Below are 18,303 nucleotides of genomic sequence, written 5' to 3'. Positions count from 1 at the left end.
GCTTCCATCTATGTGTTTAATACTGTGTCAAATGTGCAATGTTCATCCTTGCATGATATGCATGTGTCAAAAGCTAAGAAGAAGATCAAAGAAACTGTTGGTCACATATATTCTAACTCCATTTTGAGAACGGATTGGTAAATTATAAAGATAAATGTGAGACAAGTTCAGTAGCTTATGAAGTGGCTTACGAGACACAACGCAAGTGTACAGAGCCTAATTAGAACATACTCATGTCCTGCAGACTGTATAAACAATATATTATTTGAATACATATTTGAATATTTTATTTTTGTTACTTTGAGTTGTTTTACTTTCAGAGTGCTATTTTATGATAGTTTGGTTCTTTTAATATTGACTAAATTTATTTTGCATATATCATTAAATTATACGTAATTTATATATTATATAACATATAACATATGTAGTATATAGATGTACCTACATTATGATATATTATATATTAGCTTTTTATGTTCATTTTGCATATATTATAGTAAATATTTTATGCAAAAATAAGTTTATAAAGTTCGCCCTTGAAAGCTACTAAGTTACCCAGTCTACAAATATCTATCCAAGTTAATCTTATGAAACCTAAAGTACTAAATATTCTCATCTGCTTGACCATAGGTACCTAATTTTGGAGATAAATGGTAGCAACTTCAGAAAGTCTCTAAGCTCAGGAATCAAGGAGAGAAAGGACATGTGAACATTAAGAATAGTTCAAGAGAGAGAAAGGACAGGTGAACGTTAAGGGGAAACAAAGGAGGAGGCAACAATGCTTGATAAGAAATGTACTCATTACCTTGTCTGTGTAATTGTAACCCCGCAGTACGGTATTTTTACAATAAAAAAAGAAGAAAAAAGAATATTTCAGGAGAATTAACTGTAGAATTCATTAGAAAAAAATCTACACTGTCAGATACAGTACTCTGCTTAGTATTCTAATACTCTCAGATCTACTCAAGGTACCCCACGTATATGGTTTTTGAATTCCATTTTGCATGAAAGAGAAAGATCTACTTAAACAGAGTTAGTCTGAAGTATTTCTTCAGAGGGCTTCTGAAATTTCAATTACTTACAAATTTAGATTTTATTTGTCATGTATTAGAATTAGATGAGAATCAGTTTTCAAAAGTTCCAACTATACCTGGAATAAGAGCAATTAAAATGTGCTTTGGAATATAGCAGATCTAGATTAAATTTGAAATAAGAAACCAAGGTACAATACTTAATTCTCCTCATCTGTCAAGAAGAAGATTAAGATTCAGAAGGGGAACAGCAGGGTCTGCTAAAATGGTAAAGCGAGTGTCAAGTACTTTAAGATGTCCCCAAGAAATGGCTCAACCTTCACAAAAGAAAAAATAATCTTGATTTTTCTATTCTCCTTTTAGTCATAGTCAATTTTCTTCATAATCTTGTTGGTGGAGACAGGAGAGAGGGACTGGCAGAAAGTGATGGAATAGAAGGCACTTGTATGAAAGGAAATGTACTCATTACCGATTCATGTAATGGGGTAATCTCTCTACATAACCTCTATAATAACAATAAAGTAGTCGGGCACTGGTGGCTCATGCCTGTAAATCCTAGCTACTCAGGAGGCTGAGATATAAGGGTCCTGCCAACTGAGGCAGGAAGTCCCACAGTCCATCCAATAAATTACTGAGAAAAAAAAATCCAAAAGTAGCTCTGTGGCTCAAGTGGTAGAGCACTAGCCTTGAGCTAAAGGAGCTCAGGGACAAAACCCAGGCCCAGGGTTCAAGACCCAGGACTAGCCAAACAAAAATAATAAATAAATAAGTTTTTAAAAATAAAAAATAAACCATATCAGCTCAGCATTCTGAATCTTTCAGCTTTAAACAAAGGAAGCCTTACAAGGGAATCCTGAGATAAACTTAATCTCGCTTATAATGTTTTTGTCTATGATAATATGCTTTCTGGCAGACAAATCCCATAAAAATGACTTAAGAGCATGCTTCTTGTGTAAACTGAGGATTGTCTGAAGTTATATTTATAAATAATGTTTGCCATATAAAGAATTCTGGTAATTAGTGATTTCTGATATCTCATTTCTCATTTTAGAAAAAGTTGAACATCCAGAGAAAGAACTTCAATCTATAAAAACAGGTATGTCTTCCTTTGTATATTTTATTTTAACTCCCTATTCTCATTAAATTTGAAGATTAAAGTAAGATTTATCATATTTATTCTTGTATATTTTAGTATTATTATAATATGGACATAAGTGTTGTAGTACTGTTGTCAATCTAACAGATTACCAAACATGCTATAAAATAGAGCAAAATCAATAAATTAAATTAGCTTGGTTATTTGATTGGTAAGTTCCTTTTTTAGTATTTTGTATCAATTATTGTCAATATTATTGAAGAGAATATATTTTAGAGTATATATTTTTTTAAAAAGTTACCTATTTTTTCTTCCTCAGATTCTATAACATCTTTTCCTTTAACTTCAATTGTATTTGAAATATGACAAACAAAAATAGGGTATATGAAATATATATATATATTACTCAGAAAATTACCACTTTTTAAAATTTTTTAGACAAACCTACTGTGAATTTAATTGACTGGTGATAGTTTCAAAATACTCTATCAAACTACATATGTTTAAATTTCACTGACTGTGAATATTACTTAGATACATTTTCTTAAAATACAATTCATTCAGTAAAGCATGGTATCTCACAACCTCACTCTCAACTACTTAAAATTGAATATATGATCATCCAATATATTCCACTCACATGGTAAAGTGCTTGTCTAGTGCATTTGATTTTGTAACAGTATAATTATTTAACAATATTTAATTTGTGATATGTGTAGCACTGTAAATGATGGAAACATTAAGACATAAAAGAGGTTATGAAATATGGATAAAATGTCTGCCCTTATTCTTTCAGTTCCCATTATAAATTTTTCAAACATCATATAGTTTGTTTATAGTTGTTTCTTAATAAATCTTTCTATTATTATCATACACACATATATATATGAAGATACATGATGGTACAGATATATGAGGATAAATGAACATACCTATGTACACATACAGTTATATACCTTTTATTCTTATTCATTATAATGGGCTGATATAGACTCCTAACACTGAAATTTTTTTTTAAATTTTCTTGCCAGTCCTGGAGCTTCAACTCAGGGCCTGGGCACTGTCCCTGAGCTTTTGCTCAAGGCTAGCTCTCTACCACTTAGCCACAATGCAGCTTCTGGCTTTTTCTGTTTATGTGGTACCGAGGAATCAAACCCAGGACTTCATATGTGCTAGGCAAGCACTCTATCAGTAAGCCACATTCCTAGCCCACTGAAATATATATATATATATTTTTTTTTTTTCGGTCGGTCCTGGGGCTTGACCTCTGGGCCTGGGCGCTCTCTCTCAGCTCTTCAGCACAAGTCTAGTGCTCTACCACTTGAGCCACAGTGCACTTCTGGTTTTCTGAGTGGTTTATTGGAGATAAGAGTCTCAAGGACTTCCCTGACCAGGCTGGCTTTGAACCTCGATCCTCAGATCTCAGCCTCCTGAGTAGCTAGGATTACAGGTATGAGCCACCAGTGCTCATCCTGAAATATTTTTTAAGAATGTACTTTGAAATCAATTAGAAATATCAAAACATAAATAATGTCCCCTTGAGTAAAATCTTATTGTACAGTCATATACAATTTTCTTAATTGGCATCTGATTGGCATCTGTTAGAGCTGTTTTGAAAGCTTCCATAAAGATGTATGATAAGTGACTGTATATTACTTGCTCTATCATTTTCACAAGTTACTTAACAAATATATCATTTTTATTCATTTTGAGATAACAATTTGTTAAAGTAAATTATTGTAGTAAAAAGATGCAATGCAATTTTATAGATATTGCCAGTTGTGTTCATAAAAGTTATCTCAATTTATAGTTCCACTATTAATGTATTAAAGTTTAGTAGATCTTATTATGTGTCTTTCAAATCCTTCATAATCATAGTGGTAGATTACTTAGTTTTGATAAACAGAACTTTAGATATAACCATGAACAATTAATATTTTAGTTTATAATTTTAAGAAGGTAAAGTATATTGAAGAGAAAATATATTTTGGGGTACCAACTTTTTTAGTCAATTACCTATTTTTTCTTTCTGAGATTTTATAACTTTTTTTCTTTAACTTCAATCACATTTTAAATATGACAAAAATAGGGCATAAGAATAATATATTACTCAGAAAATTAACACTGTTTTAAATTTTTTAGACAAACCTAAAGCAACATCAAGTAAGTATATAATTTTAGAATTTTAATCATAGCTATTACTTCATTTAATTTTGTAATTTCTTTAACTTGTGAAGTTTCAAAAGTGTGATATGTCTATTCAGGTACAGGACACTGTTATTACTTGTATAAAGGAGTCAGATTGACAAATATTTTTCCCATTTATCTACTTTTGAAATGTACTTGTTGAATTTTCTAGACACACTAAATTATATTATGATAGGTGTGAAATGCTTACTGTATTTCTAGTATTGATAACTGTGTGCAAAGCAGGTAGATGTGGTGCACTGTCTGCTCCAAGGCATGTGTTAGATTAAATTATGTAAGGACACCATGAAAGTTCCTCTATCATTATTACTTGAATAGCCATAAGATGAAATTATTAAATAGTATTATTAAATATTAGCTTATTAATTTTCTTTGCTTACTTTTTCAAAGCCTGAAATCATTGTTTTATAATAATACTTCAAACAAAAATAAAATGAAGCAGTAAACAATGGAATTATTTATTTATTATGATAATTATACAATGAAGACTGTAAGTTAAAATATACACATTCATTGGGTACTGGTGGCTCATTCCTATTAATCCATCCTAGCTACTCAGGATACTGAGAAGTGAAAATCACAGTTCAAAGCTAGCCTGGGCAGGAAAGTCTGTGAGACTCTTATCTCCAATTACCAATAAGCTGGAAGTGGAGCTATGGCTCAATTGGTAGAGTGTTATTCTTGAGAAAAAAAAACAGTTCCCTAGGATAGTACCCAGACTCTGAGTTCAAGCTCCATTTCAAGCTCCATTAATTACTTTATTTATATAAAGAATCTATCTAAAAATTATATTTGACTTTTTAAATGAAAAGAGTAATCCATTTTCCTAAATGTTAATCAGATTCCTTAAAAATGCAGGAATAAACTGGGTACAGTGGCTCATTCTGTAATCCTAGCTACTCAGGAGGCTGGGATCTGGGATCATGGTTCAAAGCCAGCCCAGTCAGAACAGTACCCATGACACTCTCATCTCCAATTAACCACTCAAAAACTTGTAGTGGAGTTGTAGTTGGTTCAAAGTGGTAGAGCACTAGCTTTGAGTAAAAGATCTCAAGAACAATGTCTAAGGCCCTGAGTTCAGGCCTCAGGACAGAAAAAGAAAAAAGTATAATTTTTTCCTGCAGAATCAGGTTAAAACTTAAACATTAGTATTTTCTTTAACTGGAGAAAATCTATTTACATTCACTGTTTCACTATTATGACATATTTCCAAGTTTCCATAAATTATGAAAATAACTTCCCAATTTGTATATAATAATTGAAAGCATCAGATTTAAGGAAAGTATTGACATCTTGAGAATAGATTTTTTATAGGGTTAGAGAAATTTTATCTTTGAAAATGTCATTTGAATTATTTTTGGAATAAAGAGTAAAAATGATTAGCTAAGTTGTATTTGTAAATGTTATTAGACTAGAATTACCTGAAGGACCAAAAAACAAGGCTAGTTCAGCACTGTCCCAAGCTGAAGGAAAATGTTCCTTACATCTTGTTTCACTTACCTTGTCTCTGTTTATTTTCCAACCTCATCCCACACGTGACACACTTGAACTTTTTAATATATCATCATAAATGAACTATTAAGATAATACTTAATGCTACATGCATTCATGAAGATCCAGTTTAAGTTTTTTATAATTTTTTTTATATTTTTTATAATTTAATATTTAAAAAAATCAACCAAAAGAGTTAGTATGCTTCCATTACATTGACTAAACAGTTATAGATTAGTTAACATTATGGTTCTATCTTCAAAGAAGATATTTAGTTACTGCTTTCAGAAAAATTAACTATCTAGACATTTCCTTATATTTCTTTAAATATGTTTCTGCTGTAATTACGTAGGAGGTATCTGGAAATAAATTGTAACTCTCTACTGCTTAAACATCCGTGTCTTTTTTTTTCTCTATATTATGTTTTCCTTTTTCTAAAGACGGAACATTGGAAGACACGGAATCAGGTGAATATTTACTCTCTCACATATTGTAACATTGATTTGTATGAACAATACATAAAATTGAGGCTCTGTCTAGTTGTTTAACATTTTTAAGAGATGGAATTTGGCAAATGCTCATATTCCTGTTTTTCTCAGGCCCAATGACTTCCCAAAAATAATTTTGTAAGGTTATGTTAAACAAGTTTTGCTACATTTTCATCACATGATTGATTGTTATACGTTACACATTGATTTATTTCTCACTCCAAAATGGTCAATTAAGGAAGACCCTATTTTGTAAAGTATCCACAGTTTACTTGCAAATAATACTTGACTTTCATTGCTTTCATTTATTAGTTTATTTAGGGGACCTCTAAATAAAATCCTTATTTATAAAAATCACAAAAGAAATTTAGATTTTTTTCTAATTTTTCTAGTTTTAATTTCGACCAAAGCATATGATTTGCTCTTGTTTTACTTTAAATCAAGAAAGAGAAAGAAAAGGGCTCTGCATTCTAATAAATTAATATAAATAGAATTAATGTTCTCACACAGGAACTCAAGCTACACGTATTTTTTTTTGGGGGGGGGAGTCCGTTCATGGGGCCTGAACTCTGGGCCTGGGTGCTGTCCCTCAGCTCTTCAGTTCAAGGCTAGCACTCTATCACTAGTGCCACAGCGCCACTTCTGGCTTTTTTCTTTTTGCTTATGTGGTGCTGAGGAATCGAACCCAGGGCCTCATGCATGCAAGGCAAGCGCTTTACCACTGAGCCACCTTCCCAGCTCCAGCTACACATATTGAATTGACCCCTGATCCACCCCCCTCAAACCCTTCAACCAGAGAAAAATCTCAGCTCCAACTGTTTGTTCCAATAAAAGAGTATGAAAACTGTGTTTTTAGAGATGATCATTTCTTCATATTTTTACCTGCAGGGAAAAAGAAAATCGAAAAATCTGAAAAGGAAAGTAAAGGTAAATTATCTTTAAGATATGTAGCTTAAGTTGCCAATGCAACAAAGAATGAAAATAGATAATAATACAAATTTCATAACTTTGAACTAAGAATCTATAAAAATTTAGATGCTGGCTATATAGTGTGTTGAAATTGTAATTCAACTATGCCAAAGGTATAGATTTAACATGATCCTTAAAATCTAATAAAATAACATTTAGAGAGCAAAGCCTACTTGATATTGTTAAATTTGAAACATAGACTCCTTATCTGTGAATATTAACTACACAAATTATAATCCTAACCTCAATAAAATGTAAATACAACATACTACTCTTGATAATGCTAACAAATGTGAATTTATTACTGACAAAACAAAAGGTGAAGTATATTAATTAATCAAATACAATTTTTAAAAATTGAAAAGAAATGCTTGATAAGAAATGCACTCATTACCTTGCCCGCCCATGTAATTGTAACCCCTCTGTATGGTATTTTCACAATAAAAAATAAATAAATAAATAAATGCAAAGATCTGCAACCAAAATACTTTTAATCTGTAACTTACATATTTGGGAATAAAATTTTAATTGTATATAGTCAGACTATTTGGGCTTGTTAAAAAGAGGGAATATGGTAAATAATCACTGACAAGATGTTGATAATAGTGTTAAACAATGTATAAAAAGAAATAAACCTTCATGGTTTTAATAAACTGCCTAATAATTCTTCTATTTCCCCATAATATTAAATTTAGTCATTTAGCAAACTACTCAGAATAATATAGCAATACTTGATTTCAGTGTAATTATTTCAAAAACTTATATAGGCATTCATCATATAAGAAATATCTATTCAATCAGAATATAATCAGATCAGGAGGATAGGAGGAATCTATCACTGATCTGGACAGAATGATTGCCAATAGCAAAAGATTTTTTGTTCATTCTCTACCTCAGTTAATTAGAATTCTCTATATTCCATGGATTCTAATTAACTTGATCACTGAATTTATGCTATAACTGTATGCAAACAAAACTGTCTGCTGCCTATCATATATTTTGTTAAGTAGTAGACATTATGTTTTTGCAAATTACCCTAAGAAGATTTTAATAAAATTTAAGTTATTCCTAGGCTTACAATCTTACACTTAAAGTGAGGCAATTTACCAATGAAAATTTGCTCTTAAAAAATTCACATCCTATTATAGATTGTATAAACAGCTCTAACAAGTAAAGAAAGATCTCAATTGCCTAATAAGATGAAAAGCAGCCTGAATGAATTTCATAAATATTCAAATGCCATCTTGGTATGGAAATATTTGAATTGGGTTGCTACTGAGCACTATTACTAGAAATATTTTGAAATCAGGAAGTCTTAAATACACACTTATGCTAACAGAAAAAGGAGTGGACAGTTATGAAACCTAATAGAGAGCTTATATTTCAATGAAAAGCTGGAAATATGCAAAATGAAAACCACTATCACCACATACATTCAAAATAACATAGTAATAAACAGTGGAAATAAATTTTTTCAATTACAAGATTTTATGTCATGACTAACAGCAAAATTGATATATCTGAAATAATACTAAACAACCAAGATTTATTTTATGTCTAAATTAACACAGTTAATATTATTAACTTAGTACTTATAAGTTGTTCCTTGAATTCATTAGACTTAAAGAAAAGAAAGCACTGTCATGCAAATGGAGATAATTGCTCCTTCCTTAAAAATAGTGATCATTTTTCTGATACCATTATTATATAACTATAAATAGACTGACTTTAGTCTTGATGACATAAATTTAGGCAAACTCAATTAATTAAAAATATGCTTTCATTTCTAAGAAACTTCCAATTCTTAGAACATACTATAACCCAGACAACTACTTAAAAACACAAATAAATACAAATACACAAGTGCACAAATAAATACAAATTGACAGTTTAAGGGAGAATAACCCTTGTTTAGCTGCTTACTGTAGTATATAAACCTGAAAGGCAGGACATAAATGTGAGCCATACAATTACTAATACTTTAGATGTAATCAACAGTACTATTAAAGTAAAAATGTCAATAAGAACACATTATATTTGTGAAATGATATAGGCCTATAAGTTTTATATTTGAATTTTCATTAAAGTGTTGTTAATATATTTTTAGATTAATCAACAAGAAGGATGAGAGGAAATGAATCACAAAGGAAACCATAACTATAACTTTTCTTCTGTTATTTTATAACCTAGCTCATATGCCTTGATTAAAGACAAATGCAAAAAAACGAAATCTAACATCTCAAAATATTTGTATGGTAGAGATGGATTTGGTACCCAAACACCCAAATCCAAGTTGGTAAGGTACCAAAGACTGTGAAGCCCCTTCAACCCGCTTCACTGTCATGTCACACTGCTGCAAATAGAATTAAAACAAGGTTGAAATGTATCATCCTGCCTGACGATTCACTGCAAGACAATTTTCAGTACAAGAACTTTAGACATTGGATAACTTCTTTCTTCTTACGTTGCTCTGTAACTCTATGATTCCTAAGATCTTCATAGTTTGAATATACAATAGATAAAAATTGCAAACCAGGCATTGGTAACTCACACATGTAATCCTAGTCACTCAGGAAACTGAGATCTGAGTGAGCATTGCTCTTCAGAAAAGCCAGCCCAAGCAGAAAAGTCCCTGAGACTCTCATCTCCATTGAAACACCAACAAACCGGAAGTGATGCTGTGTCTTAAAGTGGTAGAGAGCTAGCCTTGAGCAAAAGAGCTCAGGGATAGTCCCCAGGCCTGGAGTTCAAGTCCCATGATGGACCCCAGTCCTTTAACACACTTACCATTGTACCTATCTTTTACTTATTTTTTTTTATCAAGAAGTTAAAATGCCTGCTATAATATTTGGGACAGTTATTTCACTTTTTGTCTTTTGTCACATACACCCATGTTTAACACAAATATATTGACAAATGAAAACATCTCATCAAAAGTAATAGACATAAACTGGGCGCTGGTTGCTCACCCCTGTAATCCTAGCTACTCAGGAGGCTGAAATCTGATGATCGTGGTTCAAAGCCAGTCCATGCAGTAAAGTCCGTGAGACTCTATCTCCAGTTAACCATCAGAAACCCCAAAGTGGCGCTGTGGCTCATGTGGTAGAACACTTGAGCTGAAGAGCTGATGGACAGGACCCAGCCCCAGAGTGTAAGCCCCATGACTGACCAAAAAAAAAAAAAAGTAATAGAAAGTTTTAAAATGATTTTAATAGAAAGTAGTATGAAAATCATTGAAATGAAAGCATAATCTTAAATACTGGTTTTATTCATCCTAGTTGTCTTTATTCATATTTGAAAAGAAGATAGTTCTCAGTGGTACTTTTTAGAATTTAGAAATTAAAAGCAGTATTTAGATAAACTAAATATAAAAGTAATTTTATTCAATTCTTACCTTGAATATAATTATTATTAAACCAAAACTAGTTAATTTAATAATGAGTCTGGTGATTCTAGTAAGATTTTAAAAGGCAGAAATATGACATCCAGAATGAATGGTAGCTGACATACTTTCATGTATAAACGAGATTACTTAGAAAATATAAAGAATCATGTTCACAGGCAATGGGGAACTATAATTATTCATTAAATCTTAATCAACAAGGAAGTAACTCAGGAGATGTAAAGTACTTTGGTGTTGTATATGGACACACATGGTAGTGTCCTTGCTTTTATCTCAATTAATGAATTTATTTTCTTCTTCTTATCAGAGAAAGCTACAAAAGCATCAAGTAAGTATTGTTAGTGTTGACAGTAAATTCTTTTTGGTACACATATGTGCTCATTAGATTGTTGAAACTATGACAAAATACCTGAGAAAAAACAACCTAAAGAAAAAATGGTATATTGTGATTCATATTTTCAGTGAATTTAATTTACTATGTGGCACACTGTCTTCATTGGGACCTAAGGCAAAGTAGAAGATAGAATTGCATAGTGGTAGAAACATATGTTAGAGAAAAGTGGGTGGGAGGGAGAGAGAGAAACAGACAGACAGAGAGAGAGAGACACACAAAGATAGACAGAGAGAGAGAAAGAGAGAGAAGGAGAGAGAGAGAGAGAAACAGAGTGATGCCAAGCACAAGATATAATATTCAAAGTATTCCTCCATTGACCCACTTTCTCCAATGAGGCCCAACTTCCTAATTCTGTCTATATTAAATTAAAGTTAAAGTTTGTAAAGTACTATGTTTAAAAAGTACTCTGTGTCTTCTATAACTTTTATGTGAAGTATCAATAAGCAAATGAACTATATTAAAATATCCTATTATGATGGAAGTATATTCATTTATACCTATAATGTTCTAGCTTTGTTTTGGCAGTATTTTCTCTCATGCATAAATTTATATCATATCTTCTTTATAATTTAATATTTATCATTATTTAGTGACTTATTTACCCTTTATAATGCCTTTATAGAATATGTCTGGTACCAATATATTATCCTAGCTTCATTTTAGTTAATATTTATAACAATGCTTTCTTAATCTTTTACAATCATGTTAGTTCCATTACATTCTGCTTTAGGTATGTATCTATGAAATAATATAAAGTTTTAATTTCTCTTCAGAATAATGTTCATTGCTTTTAATTTAGAGTACACTTTTATGATTAGCAATAATTTAGATTGGATTATTACATTACTATGTCAAAACTATTCATGTAACATATGGCTAAAAGGCTGTGTTAATCTATATATTTTTGTGTACATACAGTAACATACCTATACACACTCATACATCAATATGACTTGGAAGTGATTTAGAAAATATCTCTTTTGTTGGAAGTCATTTATGATGAACAACTACAGACAATGTTTGAAACAAATTAGCACCATGGGAAAGTGTCTGAGATCAGGGAAGATAGCTTGGAAATGCTTGGCTTCAATAGTAACTTAAAAGCTATTTAAAGTTGAGGAAGTTACTAATATTTTTTTGATCCAATATTTTATTATTTTTTGAACAATAATATTTAATACATGGAAGTTTGGGAAAGATTAGAGAAGAGCAAACAGCAGAGTAGGTAAGCAATGACTGGGTCATCCTAAGATTTTATTATTTAGTATCTCTTGGGATGAGGGTACAATTATGTCACAACAATGAGTTACTTCCTTAGCAAGGAACAAATATCATATACTAAGCTTTTATGTCAAAATCAGTATGTCTATGGAATGACATAATAAGAATAAAACTTAGTTTTCCTTGGATTAAAAATGTTTTAGCTTTTCTTTTGGAGCAAGGATGATTAAATGCATAGAACTTTTATTCCAGAAGTTAAAAAGTAGAACCGGCTTGACTGAAATGTTCTACATATCACTCTAATCACTGCATTAGCTGACCCTGGAAAAGTTCATTTATAAAGCACATTTAGTGAAATGTTTGTCACTGCTTGTCATTAATCTTTTAGTCCTAGCAATGTGGCCTCATTTGTTAATGGGTGACATTAACTTATTCTGACATTGCCCTCAAGACAATCATCTCATCCAGAGTGACAGGACAGACCCTCTGAACACCCGCAGCATCCCCATGTGCTGTGTGAAAAATTCCAAATGTAGACTGTCTGCAAACTGTATTATTCCTTGAAGTCAAGTCCACGAATGAGCTGGTGCAGCATACCTGTTAATTTTATTTGAAAGCTGTGTTTATTTTGAATAATAGAATACATAGAAGGAGCTTCTCACACCCAAGGATTAAAATACACAAGCTGTCTACCATTGCTTTGAACATGGCAGATGCACAGAATTTCTTGGGGAGGTGAAAATTCACAGAAAACAGCATGCTAAACAAGCTCTTCACAATTCAGCAAATCAGTTGAGAAAATATATTGGAGTTTGGTCATCACACGACACAGAATATGACGCAGCAAGTTAATTGTGTAAGAAGAGTGAGAAAGAATATAAAATCCATTGAGTCTCTTTTATGACTGTCTGTTTCTGAGATGTTTACCAAAGTGTAGCTCTGGAAATTGCGTGGATCAGAACTATATGCAGCAACTGCTGGCAAGCAGCAATGAATTATTCAGGAGGGTTTTATTTATTTATCATGCTTGCTAAAATTATGTAGAGCAGTCTGGACACTATACAGGAAAATTTCATTTTTAAAAGTGACAAACACAAAAATAACCATCATCACTGTTAAAATTAATTTAGATTTTTTAATACATTTTTATTGTAAAAATACTGTACAGTTACATGAGCAAGGTAATGAATACATTTCCTATCAAGCATTGTTACCTCCTCCTTTGTTTTTCCCCTACCATCCCTTCCCACCCAACTCCACACCTACATTCCCCCCTCCCACCTAAATTGTAAGGTTTGTTTTTCTTTTTTCTTTTTAAGTTTCTAGAATAAATTTTATTTTTAATTTAATTTTTATTATAAAAGTGATACATAGAGGGGTTGCACTTACATAATAAATTTTTAATAAGTTTTTTATTGTGAAAATACTGTACAGAGGGTTTACAATCACATGACCAAGGTAATGAGTACATTTCTTATCAAGCTTTGTTGCCTCCTCCTTTGTTTTTCCCCTACCATCCCTTCCCTCCCATCTCCACAACTACATCCCACCTTTCCTCTCCCTCCAGCCTAAATTGTAAAGTTCGTTTTTCGACATACCATCTTGTACACCTCAACATAGTGTCCTGTACATCTCATTGTTACAATGGGTCAAACTGTATCCCTATTTAAGCATTTTGTTTTTTCCCTTCCCTTCCCCAAATTAGAGAAGTGTATATACAAGATTCAGGGCACCAACATCAAATACAGTGAAAACAGGGGTTATATTGTAGGGGAGGAACATACAAAGAAACAAAAAAAAATCACATGGTACATTATAAATACATTAGAACCAGTAGCAAGCAAGAAAAAAACACTTATGTCTCTATTTTGGGGTTCATTTCGCTTAACATCATCATATCTGGTCATATGTACATAGCTTTTGACCTTTTCTGCTTGTCCTAGACATACACTAGTTATTGCAAATAAGGGAAACCATGGGACCTATGTTTCTTTGGGCCTGGTTTACTTCACTTAATGTAATTTTTTCCAAATCTTTCCATTTCCTAACAAATGGGGCAATGCCATTCTTTCTGATGGAGGCATAGAATTCCATTATGGATATATATACCACATTTTCTTGATCCATCTGGGTTGGTTGGTTCCATATCTTAGCTATGGTAAATAAACATCATTGCAATAAACATCCATTGTGCTGGTAGCTTTAGTATGGTCTTGTTTGTGATCATTTGGGTAAATGCCCAAACGTGGGATTGCTGGGTCACAGGGGAGCTCTATGTAGAGTCTTTTGAGGAACCTCCATACTACTTTCCAAAGTGGTTGAACAAGTTTACACTCCCACAAACAATGCAGTAGGTTTCCCTTCTGTCCACATCCCCTCCAGTATCTGTTGTTATTAGAGTTCTTGATTATAGCCATGCTAACTGGGGTGAGGTGGAATCTCAATGTTTTGATTTGCATTTCTTTTATGGCTATAGAGATTGAGCATTTCTTCATATGTCTATTGGCCATTCTTATTTCCTCTTCAGAGAAGTTTCTCTTTAAGTCTTTAGCCCACTTATTTATTGGGCAGTTGTTTCTTTGAAGATTTGTTGTTGGGGGATTTAATTTTTTGAGTTCCAAGTATACTTTAATATGAGACCCTTATCCATTTTTATGGCAAGTGAAGATCTTCTCCCAATCTGTGGGTTTTCTATTGATCTTGCTAGCTATGTCCTTTGCCATGCAGAAGCTCTGCAGTTCATGCAATTACATTTTCCAAACTTTCTTTGGAAGAAAGATAGCCTCTTCAGTAAATTGTGCTGGCAAACTTGGTTAATCACCTGTAGAAAACTAAAGCTAGAGCTTTATATATCACCCTGCACCAGAATCAACTCCAAATGGATCAAAGACCTCAGAGTCAAAGCAGACACCCTGAAAACATTACAGGAAGGAATAATAGAAACCCTAGGTCTCCTTGGCACAGGCTAAAATTTTCTTAATAGAGAATTTATTTTCTTTTAAAAAAAATCTCTTCACTATATTTGATGTCAGTATAACATGTGGAGGAGATGGGGGCAAACAAGTCGTTTAAGGATTCAGGTGGACCTGTTGCAACAATGAGAAGTACAAAATGTCATGTCAAAACCAGCTTTACAATGTCGGGGGGGGGGGGGGAGGGGGGTATAATTGGGTGGGGGGAGGGGGGAGGCTGGGAAGGGAGGTGAAGGGTAAACAAAGGAGGAGGCTGCAATGCTTGGTAAGAAATGTATGCATTATCCTGCCCATGTAATTGTAGCCCCTCTGTACAGTATGTTCTCAAATAAAATAAAATAATATTAAAAAAAATCTCTTTAATTTTCCCTGTTCTACCCATTACCACCTTTCCATTCTTCACACTACCAAGCATTGCTTCACCCATTGTTGGTCATTTCAAGTTCCTACCTGAGTCTGCCTCCCTTGGCTGTCCTCATTCTTGTCCCCTCAGTTCCATCATTTTCAGATCTTGCAGGATATATATGGTTCATGCTACCTCTATCCAAAAGCATGTACAATTATTCTTCTTATAGTTACAAATACTCCAAGGTACTTGAAGCTGTTGTAGTTTGCTCTGATTTTTAATACCACTTTTCTGAGATAAAGCTCCCATCATTTCTTCAAACCATCAGTTTTTTGTTTGTTTGTTTTGGTTTGTTTGGTTTGGTTGGTCATGAGGCTTGAACTCTGGGACTGGGTGGTGTCCCTGAGCTCTTCAGCTCAAGGGGAACACTCAACCATTTGAGCCACAGTGACACTTCAGGTTTTCTGGTAGTTAGTTGGAGATAAAAGTCTCATGGACTTTACTGCCTGGGCTGGCTTTGAACCTCGATCCTCAGATATCAGCCTCCTGAGTAGCTAGGATTACAGAAGTGAGTCACCAGTGCCCCGCAAACCATCAGTTTTAACTCCACAAACTAAATAACGTTTTATACCATCCAGAAATAGATCAAAGTTAAATGCAGAACTCAAAACTGCAAAGGTCAATTATCTTTTCTCCCTATCTGATTTTTTTACAGTGAATTTCCATAACAATGAATTTGTTATGGTTTTCAGTCTTATATTTATATGCTTTTTAATAGATTTTTTTAAAATTATGGAATAATAAAGTTTAATTTTGTTCTTTTGTGGGTAGATACCAGTTTACCCCAACCATATTTACTGAAAATTATACTTTCTGGACCATGTACTATTGGCACATTTGTGGAAAATTGTTTGATCTTACCATATGCATGAGTTTAATTTGAAGCTTTGTGGAATTTTCAGAAAAATTAAATCTACTGACCAATCTGCTAATATATTTCTCTTGTTCTAGCCTGTGTAGGTAGATCCATTGATCTCAAATATTTTTCAAATGTTTTTGGGAGGAATTTTTTAAATCAGAGGAAAGGTACATTTGTGGAAGATGTTAGGTCATGAAGGATCACTCTTGAGGGTTTGTACCTGTAACCACCTTCTGCCAATCTACTGACCATTGTAGAGATTGACAGTGTTTCCCTATACATTCCTGTTCTAGGTAAGAGAATGGTCTTTTTCCTTTTTCATAGAATGGTCTTGCTTATGGAATACTAGATGCTGAGTTTATAAATTAGAAATCATGGAACTCAAATTTTTATTTATTTTATTTTTTATTTTGTCGGTTGTGGGGCCTGAATTCTGGGCCTGGGCGCTGCCCCTGCGCTCTTCAGCTCAAGGCTAGCGCTTTACCACTTGAGCTACAGAGCCACTTCCAGCTTTTTCTGCTAATGTGGTGCTGAGGAATCGAACCCAGGGCCTCATGCATGCTAGGCAAACACTCTACCACTGAGCCACCTTCCCAGCCCCAGGGGACTCAAACTTTTTAAATATGATAATTTATCTTTGGAAAAAAGGGGGAAATAGCCTGTGGTTTTCTGTGTTCCTTTTCATTACTCTAGGAGAAGATATTAAAGATGTTCCAGCTCCAAAGAAAGCTAAAGGTGAGTTTGCTCTCTTTTGTTCATTTACATGCTTTCTCCTCAAGTTCCCAACTCTTCCAAGCAAGTTTATGTGGTAAATTAACTTTCTTTTAAATAAAGTTCTTATATTATTTAGAATATCTATGTATGTCATTGTGTACTTAAGAAACAAATTGTGTTATTTATAGTCACTATTAGAAGTAATTAATACAATTAACAAGGATGCCCATGGCAGGTGAATAGATAAAGGAAATATTGTACATCTGTGCAAAAAAATATTATTTAGCCTGTAAAGGAGAATTCAGCAATGTGGATAAAACTGGTAATCGTTATGCTAAGTAAAACAAGTCAAATACCCACATGTGCTCACTCATTTGTGTAAACTAAAAAGTCCATCTCATAGAAGAACAGAGTAGAGAGGTGGTAACTGGAAACTGGCAAAGACAGGAAAGAAAATGGGAGAAATGAAATGAAATTGGGGGCACCAAAACTTTACTAAATAGAAGGAATTGATTCTTGTGTTCTGTCCCACAGTAGAGTAAATATTATTTGTTAGTTTGTACTTTAAAAAACTATGATATATTTCAAAATGTATGTTAGAAAAGAGCACACAAAGTCTAAGCCCAATAAAATAAGCAGCAGGAAATGGGTTCCTGCAAAGGTAGTGGGAGGGTGCAAGGGATGAGGGGTAGGTAAAAAAGAAGGGAGGAAGAGTGCAGCCAAGAATCCATTGTACATTCTAAAAAATTAAGAAAAGTAAGGGAAGAAAGAGGTAGTTAGAAGGAGGGCGAAAATATTGGAAGAAGTGACACTGATCAAGATGATATGTATATTCATAAACTGCTTTATTAAATGCAAGTCTTTTGTACAACTACTTAAAGATAATAAAAAGAGACAACTGGAAAAAACATACAAAATTATTAACATTTGAAGATATAAAAGTATCTGTAGTCAGATATCATCATTCACATATTATTATTCAACATAAACAACTTCTTATAATGTTTCTCCCAAGAAAGGAACATATTCAATCTAGCCTTGATCCATCAAT

The 18,303-nt window shown here is 32.8% G+C and overlaps 1 protein-coding gene across 29 annotated transcripts in view; it reads left to right on the top strand.

Annotated features, from left to right (window-relative positions):
• Window positions 1–18,303, top strand: part of LOC138822567 (triadin-like) — a 180,900-nt gene that overhangs the window by 156,452 nt on the left and 6,145 nt on the right. For 20 of the 29 annotated variants that reach the window (XM_070015365.1, XM_070015369.1, XM_070015363.1 and 17 more), the window contains 6 exons: window positions 2,083–2,127; window positions 4,270–4,290; window positions 6,267–6,293; window positions 7,203–7,241; window positions 10,994–11,014; window positions 17,232–17,273. In XM_070015365.1, the coding sequence (XP_069871466.1) occupies window positions 2,083–2,127; window positions 4,270–4,290; window positions 6,267–6,293; window positions 7,203–7,241; window positions 10,994–11,014; window positions 17,232–17,273 (195 nt within the window). The remainder of the gene's footprint in view (window positions 1–2,082; window positions 2,128–4,269; window positions 4,291–6,266; window positions 6,294–7,202; window positions 7,242–10,993; window positions 11,015–17,231; window positions 17,274–18,303) is intronic. The other 9 variants (XM_070015392.1, XM_070015386.1, XM_070015384.1 and 6 more) reach the window with 3 other exon arrangements.

The sequence above is a fragment of the Dipodomys merriami genome, unplaced genomic scaffold (genome assembly GCF_024711535.1).
Source record: "Dipodomys merriami isolate MVZ:Mamm:240054 unplaced genomic scaffold, mDipMer1.0.p SCAF_112, whole genome shotgun sequence".
Classification (NCBI taxonomy): Eukaryota; Metazoa; Chordata; class Mammalia; order Rodentia; family Heteromyidae; genus Dipodomys; species Dipodomys merriami.
The sequence above is the reverse complement of the archived record's forward strand: the minus strand, read 5'-3'. Positions and strand labels throughout refer to the sequence as shown.